The sequence below is a fragment of the Grammomys surdaster genome, unplaced genomic scaffold, assembly GCF_004785775.1.
Source record: "Grammomys surdaster isolate TR1022 unplaced genomic scaffold, NIH_TR_1.0 187, whole genome shotgun sequence".
Lineage (NCBI taxonomy): Eukaryota > Metazoa > Chordata > Mammalia > Rodentia > Muridae > Grammomys > Grammomys surdaster.
This window is the reverse complement of record NW_021604632.1, coordinates 5,357,570-5,366,553: the sequence shown is the minus strand read 5'-3', so window position 1 is coordinate 5,366,553 and position 8,984 is coordinate 5,357,570. Positions and strand designations below refer to the sequence as shown.

General features: G+C 46.5%; 1 protein-coding gene across 1 annotated transcript in view; it reads left to right on the top strand.

Moving 5' to 3' along the window:
* The window catches only part of Hydin (HYDIN axonemal central pair apparatus protein), a 342,846-nt gene that overhangs the window by 88,583 nt on the left and 245,279 nt on the right, over nucleotides 1-8,984 (top strand). Inside the window, exon 7 of the mRNA XM_028768759.1 lies at nucleotides 6,200-6,383. Coding sequence (XP_028624592.1) covers nucleotides 6,200-6,383 — 184 coding nt within the window. The remainder of the gene's footprint in view (nucleotides 1-6,199; nucleotides 6,384-8,984) is intronic.

Genomic DNA, 8,984 nt, shown 5'->3' with positions numbered 1-8,984 from the left:
TCTCTCTCTCTCTCTCTCTCTCTCTCTCTCTCTCTCTCTCTCTCTCTCTCTCTGTGAATGTATGTGTCTCTGTGTATCTGTGTGTGCATGCATGTGTGTCTGTGTGTGTGTATGTGTGTGCATGCATGTGTCTGTGTGTCTGTGTGTTTGTATGTATGTATGTTCATGCATATGCAGAAGCCAGAGCTTGATGGCAGTTCTTTCCCAATTACCCCATAATTTAACTTTTTACAACAAGATCTTTAACTGAACCTGGAACTCGATGGTTTGGCTGGACTGGCCAGCAATCCCCAGGGGTTCTCCTATTCCCACATCCCCAGTACTGGAATTATTAGCATGCACGCTGCTCCTAGCTTTTGACATAGGTTCTGTGGAAATGGACACATGTTTGCATGGCAAACACTTTCTCAACTGAGCCATCTCCCTACTCCCAATCCCACTCTTCCCTGTATGTCTAGTATATAAAAGGAAGTTTTCTTATAACATTTGTATCCCACACATGTACATAGTGAACTTTGATTGTACTCAGCCTCTGTGGATCTTACGTCTTCCCATCCCCCCCTTCCACATTCCAGTAGTCACCATTTTAGTTTCACATCCTTTGTTTTTCCCTGTCTAGTGTCCACATATGAGAGGAGATGCACAGTGCTTATGGTTGTGGGGTGGCATAGTTCACTCACCACTCCCATCTGTGCTCCTGAAGTTGTCATAATCACTTTCCTCTTTATGGCTGAATGAGGCTCTACTGGGCACAGACCACAACGTTTCATCCGTCCGTATCTTCTGTCCACACGGCTCTGGCCAGAGGAGTCAGTCAGCTCTCCATAGCAGTGTCTGCGTACCTCAGTTATTGCAGCCCTATTCAAGGTATCATTTCAGGCCATGCCTCGCTTTTAAACACAGAGCTAGAGAAGTGGCTTTTGATCTCTGAGTAGGATCATCTTCACTTTCTCTTTGGGTGACATATATCAATGTAACTTATGTTTCCCTCAAGTAGATTGATTTGCCTAAGAGTCTACCGAACTCCACCCTGCCTTCTTCCTCTCCTCTTCTAAGCACCAGATGCCAAGAGCCAGAGTGGGGTGTGGACTAAACTCTGCTATGCCCAATTGCTGTCTTCCTTCTCCCTTTCTTGTTCTTTGATGCATCCCTCAACTTTCATATGATTATCCTCCCCTTGGATTCTTGTCCTGGAAATAATTGCCAACAGATGCCTATTCTCTCCAAAACAAGGCGATCTCGGAGCTCTGTGTGTGCCTTTCTAAGCAGTGAGTGTGGATGGCGGTACTTTGTGCAATGGTCGTGGTCTCCTTTGTTGCGCATTCTTGGGTTATGCCCAAGGCCACACATGAGTAGCACACAGCACAGATATCAGCCCACCCCCTCCCCCCACAAAACACAGCAAGGTCATTAACCAGCAATACAACTCCCCTCTTGAATTCTCTAGCAAGGCCTGTGTCTAGCAGTGTCCATGACATCACCCTTCGTAGACAGGATGCTCCTGCTCCCAGTGAGGGGCACAGCCACTTCTCGCTCGTCTCCCATCCCTCCATCAGCGTTTCCAGTTTAAACTGCAGAGCAGTAGTTCTCAGCCTGTGGGTCCTGACCCACCTGGAGCTTCCACATCCGAAATACTGCATCAGATCAGATATTTACATTATAATTCATAACAGTAGCAACATTACAGCTATGAAGTAGCAATGAAATAATTCTGTGGTTGAGGTTGCCGTAACATGAGGTTAACCGTATTAAAGGGTCAAAGCATTAGGAAGGTCGAGAACCACTGCTGCAGAGAGAATGGTTGACCTTGTTCCTAAGTTTGGCATGAAGAGAACCTGTCTTTAGTTAGAGACACATTTGCAAAGATGAAAACTTCCCCTTTTCAGCATCCAAGGACCTAAGATAGAATGCAAGCATAATGTCATATATGGGACTTGTCTTTCTTCCCTTGGCTGTCTGTTTGCAAAATGCCTTCCACCTCATCCTGGGGCATCCCATCTATGAGCACAGAGGCTTGTCCAAAGATCTGTATGAAAATGCTAGCACAGGTAACAAATGGCCTCAACCCCCTTCCATCCATCATCGGTACCTTGCCCATAAAATCTTGGCAAGCCAAGATGTGGCTGTCTCTTTTCCCAGTAGAGGAATTTCAGCCCCAAGAAATAGTTTATCCTTTCTTTTCTTGGAAGGACAGCCTTGCTCTCTGCATATCTTACTGTGCTGGAACCTTGAGAGAAAGGTCTAGATGTAGAAACATGAGCTATTCCCAGGCCCCAGGTTCTGGCCATGAAAATACCCCTCCTCTGAGAAGAAGTTCTGTTACAATTGTTCTTCTAGAAAAAGAAAAGCACCTCCCCTAAAAAAAACCTTCATAATTTTAAATTAAGGACCCTTATAAAAAAATTACTTTTTTTTCTCTATCTATTTCTTGGTGTTTTCTCTGGAGCTAGAAAAAAATACTAATCTTGTCAGAAGAGGCTACTTCCTTCCTTCTTTCCTTCTTTCCTTCTTTCCTTCTTTCCTTCCTTCCTTCCTTCCTTCCTTCCTTCCTTCCTTCCTTCCTTCCTTCCTTCCTTCTGAAGTTGCATCCAGCCAAATGCCCTCTATGAGATGCTGTCAAACTTCTCACATTCAGAGGCTCAGTGTGGGTTTTTACAGACATTTGCTCCCAATGTCCCCAGCAGGGTCACAGTCACTGTTTCAAGAGCAGGTGGCTCTAATTCTAAATTTGCTCAAGACCCCACAGCATTCTCAGTGGACTGCCCGCACCGTGGTTGGCATGTTTATTTCACGACATTCAGGTGCAGGAAATGGCACATTTCTCTAGTTAATTCAACCGTAATTGATATTTGAGCCTGCCACCTGGGTTACCGTAATAAGTCTGATTTCAGTTATGTTCGGGGGTTCCTCCTCTGGTGTCATACCAAAAGAAGCCTCCAAAGACTTAAATGGCCTCTGTTTATGAGATCATCACAGAGTCAACCATTGTCTAGGGTCACACAGTCCATTTGAAGGTGACTATGGCGCCATTGGCTCCATTTATTCTGTTCCTGTCATAGGCAGGCATGGAAGTGCTTCTCCCAGCTCTGGGAAGTCATGGAGCATTTTGTCTCTTCAACATCCAGTTACCAACTCTATTAGTCACATGCCTCGTTGCAGCAGAATAGCTGTCAAAATCAACTATCCTGGGTCATGACTCATGACTCAAGGGTCCAGTCCATCATGACAGGGTAGTCATGGAAACAGAAATATGAGGCAACTGGTTCCATGGCATCTACAGCCACGAGGCAATAGTGACTATTTCCTGGGTTCCTCTTACCTTTCCCCTTTGCTTCAGTCCAGGACCCTGCCCCATGAGCTAGCGCCACTCTCTCTAAGGCCATGGGTCAGCCGCCACCATGGGTCACAATTTCACTTGTAAAACCGGTGAAAGTCTTATACCCACAGAAAAACAAGAATGACCTTTCTCGTGAGACGTCTCCTCATCTGTGAAACAGAGCTGTCTCTGAGGCAAGATGCTACGATCATCAACAAGACATGATGGTGAAGCCGTGCACGGTCATGTAGCACCCTGTAGGCATCAGTGTGACTCGGGTTGTTGCACTTCCCCTCGGCAGACTCTCAGCAATGCCTCCGATTCCTCCTCAAGGACAGAAGGACATCTGGGTTTGCTTTCTGCCTTGTTGTGGCTGTTACTAATCCAAGGTCACATAGAAAAGGAGAAGTGTGTGGGAATCTTTTGTTTCATTTTCCAGTGAGAGAGCTGAGCCCACCTTCTGATCATTATGGTCATCCTCACTGACACAAGACACTGTATGATGTCTCTTACATGCTGTATCCATCCCATTCATGCAGACTCTCCTGGATGCCATTCTAACGTGTTCATGTGTCTTTTTATGTGCATCTAGTCTCATGAAGTATATGTTGTTCCAGAAAATAGGTATTTCGATGGCTAGATGTGATATTTCGCACTCCATTTTCCTTTTGTACTAGACCTTGTGTCAAGGCCCCTCCTGGTATTCTGTGTGAATCTAACCCACTGATGTTGCTGCTGTATCCTGTCCTTTCCCCAGGCCTCTTCTGGTGATGGAGCCCGGGTTCATTCATGCCAGTGTTTGCATGTTAGGCAACCAGGGAAAAGTCTTCTATGCTTCAATCTGAGAACTGATTCACTCAGACTTCTTAACTCCACCTGCTTTTTAATATAAAAGAAACACGTAATGAATATATGTAATTTGTTTTTTAAAAGAATTACACCAGTGGTTAAGATAAAAATCACTTTCAATCTTATGATCCAGGAAAAACCTAAGGAATATTTTAGTATCTATAAATGCATTCCTTTGCAAAATGAATATATATTCCCCCCTTAACTTCTTTTCTTTTTAAATAAAAAAGGAAGGTTTTTCTGTAACAGAATATTTTGTAACTTGAATCTTTATCTTCATAAAACCTTGCTAAGACGACTAGAAGAGATGTCACCATGGTTGAATGGACTCACTCCTCTTACAGAGAACCAAGGTCCAGTTCCCAGAATCCACATGGCAGTTCACTGCTATCTATAACTCTAGTTGCAGGGTGTCTGAGGCCCTCATGTATAAATTACCCACTTTACTTCCCCATACATTAAAGAAGGTCACTATGGCGCTACCTTTGTTTCCATCTGAGATTGCTTTAGAATGTATTACTGAAAGTGGGGTTTCCTGTTCCAGATTATATGAGTTGCTTTTCTATTGCTGTAGTAAAACACCACAAACAAAGCAACTTACTAAAAAGAAAGTTTTAACTGGCTTATAGTTCCAAAGGGTTAGAGTTCATGATGGTGGAACAAAGGAATAGGGGAGGGGGGGCAGGAGAGGGATGAAATGCTGAGCCCTCACAGCTCACACTAGAAGCAGGAGGCAGAGAACACACTGGGAATAGCACGAAACCACAAATCCTGCCCCCAGTGGTATACCTCCTCCAACAAGGCCACGCCTCCTCACCCTTCCCAAACAGTCTCACCAGCCAGGGACCAACTATTCAAATATGTACGTCTATTGGGGACCATTCTCATTCAAACCACCACACAAATGATATGCAGTTTGTAAGCATTCCAGATAGCTGTCAGACCTACAATGAAGAAAGAACTGGGTTTCTTTCTTTCCAAGCTGATATGGCCAGTGGCATCGGGGAAGTACTGCTGGTTACCCTGGATACTGTTTTTTACTTCCCCAGAGGTAGAAGGGAAGTGCACGCTGCTGTCTTCCCTGGATCCAGAACACTGAATCCATTCCTTTGATTCCCCTGTGTTATACACCCAAAGGGCTCTGCACACTGAAGTTATTTAAAAGGACCATTTGACAAAAATGGAGTCTCTGGTCGTACAAGGTCATCTAGAAAGTCAGAGCAGAGAGACAGGATCTTGGTGACCTGGAGTGCACACTCAGCCCTCTGTCCCCAAGTATGTCACCAGGGTCACATCGGTAGTGCTGGGAACAGGGACAAGGGCCCAGCAGGGAGCAGGGCAGCCTGCAGAGTCCAGGTGAAAGCAGAGGGCGGTGAGGAGAGGGTTGGGAGAGGCTGTTCTCTCACCAACATTGGTAGACACTGAGAACTAGGAAGTGAGTACAGGAGACATCCTCAGGCACGGCTCAAGCGTCTTACAAGTTTGAGGTCTTAGACAGTGAACATGCTTGGCACAGGCAAGAACCAGAACCTGGATCGCCTTTGAGCACTGTCTCAAAGATTAGGAACTCTGTTCCCATCCATTCTGTTTTATGGGAACAAGCGCTCAGGCTTAAAGGAACCGGGCAGCTCCCAGAGTCCTGGAGCTAGGAAATAGATCGTAAAATCAGTATCTAAACCCCAGCCCTTGCCAGCCTCACATTCTATTCCCTAGATAACCAATGGCTAGGAAAGAATTAAAGCAAGGCAAGCTTAACAGGAACAAAATAATCCTTGCTGCGTGAGAGGCAGGGCAGATGTTAAATAATTTAAAAATAAGCCCAGAAAACACAATTACCTAAAAGGAAATATTTGTCCAGATACATGCTGGAAAGAAATCCCAGAGGACTTCTGGAAGGAGGTGACAAAAGATCACCAAACTCTGGAAGTTCTGAGAAGGCAAAACAAGGTCACTCGCCCATGCATTGAAGAATTGAAGACTAGGAGTTCCGCAGTGACCCTCACATCTCCTTTTTTTTTTTTTTTTTTCTTTTAGGGTCTGTGATGATCTGCGCAAGGAGGAAAAGCAAGAAACCAACTTGATCCTTGAAGACTGCCTCTTGGATCCCTCTCTCCGAGAACGCCTTTCCATTATCTCCCGTACCTTCGAGAACCAGAGGAAGCTGGTTGAAGCAAACAGTATGCTCTTTCTGGATCACATTTTCACGATCGAGCCCCCGGTGAGCACCTAAATAACATCCAGCTAGCTATCTAGTGAACACAAGTGAGGGTGCAGGGCTGCGGGGGTGCAGGGATGTGGGGTGCGGTGTTGGGGTACAGGGCTGGGGATGCACAGGTCTGAGGATGCGCGGGGCTGAGGGTACGTGGGCTCGGGGGTGCGGGGCTGGGGGTGCAGAGTTGGGGTTGCAGGGCTGAGGGGCTCCAGGGCAGGGCGCTGCAAGGCTGGGGTGCAGGGGCTACTTCAGCTAGATTCTCCACTCTGGGACTGGCATAGCAAGTCCTGTGACCCAGGGCCACAATTGGCGCGAGACACTGCATGAAGGCCGATGGCATGAAGGCCAGTAGGTCACACTTTCTGTGCAACTGTCCCCACTTCCTCGGCATTGCTCAGGATGTGTGTTTTGTGTATGTCCTCTTACAATAACCATGAAAGATAGAGTGAAGACCCCAATATACAAATAAAGAAATGAGCAGGTAACTCTTCTCGCTTGCTTAAGGCCTAACAGCTGGTGTCCATAGTTGTAGATTTAGCCCTGATCAGTCTGACTTCTAGAGCAGGACATGCCAGTCTTAGCAACATTGCTGGTGCAGATGTGTAGTTCGTCATCCGGTGCATTTGTGTGATGATGCTTGCCCCTGTGATCACCAAGACTGTCTTCAGATGCTTCTAGATGTCCCCACGTAGGCAAAACCACCCAGGACTTAGAATGACTTTGTCCTCGATCCACTCAATATAAATAGTTACTGACTGTATGGTCTGTGCCAGGCGCCGTGTGCACCAGGCACCCATGAACAGAGCAGAGACAGACCTTGACTTTGCAGGCTATCCAGTGCTGTCTGCAGTGGACTGATTCTACAGTCCAAACTCAGTGCGGCTCTGCTCTGTTGCCTCAGTGTGAAAGTAGTGGACCCCGAGAGATGGTTCAGAGATTAAGAGCACATACAGGTTTCACGAAGGACCCAAGTTTGCTCCCAACTACCTGTGACTGTAGTCCCAGGGGATTCTGTTCCCTCACCTGGCTTCATAGGCACCTGTATCCCCGTGGTATGCTTATATACATGATGGTAATGCATACATACCATAGATAAAAATAATAAGTGCCTTCTGAGAAGGAAGTTTCCAGCAGCTTTCCGTGCATGCATGTGTGTGTATGCATGCATATTTGTTCCTCATACATATGTCAGTGTGAATTTGATGCATGGCCATATAGATGTCAGAAGATGACATAATTGGATGTCTTCTCTATTGTTCTACACTTTATCTCCTTAAGGCGGGTTGCTCACCAAACCCGAAGCTCTCTGTTCTAGCTAGGCCAGCTGGCTAGTGAGCTGCCAGGACCCACCAAGTTCTGCTCCCTGGTGCTGGGGTTATAGACACACATGGTCAGGCCCAGCTTTCTTATATGGGTGCTAGGGATTTGAACTCAGATCTTCGTGGTTGACTAGCATACATAACTTGCCAAGTGATCCATCCCCTTAGCCCTGCTAACAGCTTTTCTATTTGCTGTGTGCTGTACATTAAGATACCCGCTTCCTGCTCAATGCATCCCACTTAACAGGCATAGACTAGTGTCAGGACCAAAAGGAGTTGAGACAGTCCAAAGTTCAATCAAACAGGCTCACTGTTACTATTTAAGCCAGATAGAGAAAAGACTTGTAGGAAGTGTCGCAGTTTTAGCAGATCATTGTCCTTCGGTCTGTGCATCCACGGCTGAATAGGTTTGAGAAACAATAGACTCCATATGCGGTTTGACTCTCCAAGAAAGTGCTTTCTCCTCAGAGGCATCCTCTGGGTGGGTATTTTGTGTGACCCACCATGGGAGTCACTGGAGACAACAGGAAGGGTACCCAGGGTGAGAGGTAAGGCATCACCACAGTCGAGAAGTTAAAGAGAGCTTCTTGAAAGAAATCTTGAGTGAGACTCCCAGGACAGGGCTTTGAGAACAAAATGTTGAGCGTACATAGAATGTTTCATCCAGGATGCCAAGAGCCAACCACTTTGCTGGAGGTAAAAAGCTAGGTGGGAAATAAAGCTGGAGATAGAGGTTGAGGCTGAACCTTCTGTCACGTCGGAAAATTCTCCAAGGCCCCAAAAAACAAAGGAGTCTCCAGGCATTTTGGGGGTGAGGCCTGCAAGAAGTTATGTCAGGATGAGAAGAAAAATTAAAAAATAGGTAAGGTTTGGAGACATGGAAAAGGCCAGGAATGGATGCTGGAGCAAGCAAGCAAGTGGCTGAGCTGAGTAAGAAGAGCCAGCAGCCAGCTGAGGCAATTTCAGACTTACCACAGTCCTCAGGGTCCAGTGTTTCTCCCGGCTAGCAGTGGAGAGCCAGGGTGTTGGCCACTCAGCTTGACTCTTGTGAGTATGTGAGAGTGGATGGCAGTGGGGTTGGAAATATGTGGCTGACAGGAAATGGGTGCCATCCGTGGGAAAGTCCTATCCATGCCCAAGATGGAAGCAGGAGCGCTAGATTGACCTCTGACCTCTGACTTCCTCCTGGGCTTCCTTGCCTAAGCCAGAGCTGGGGCGCGTTAAGGCATGGTCTTTGTTGTGCTTTTGAATCATGGTGAGGTGCTGAGTTGGCATTCCCACCACATGG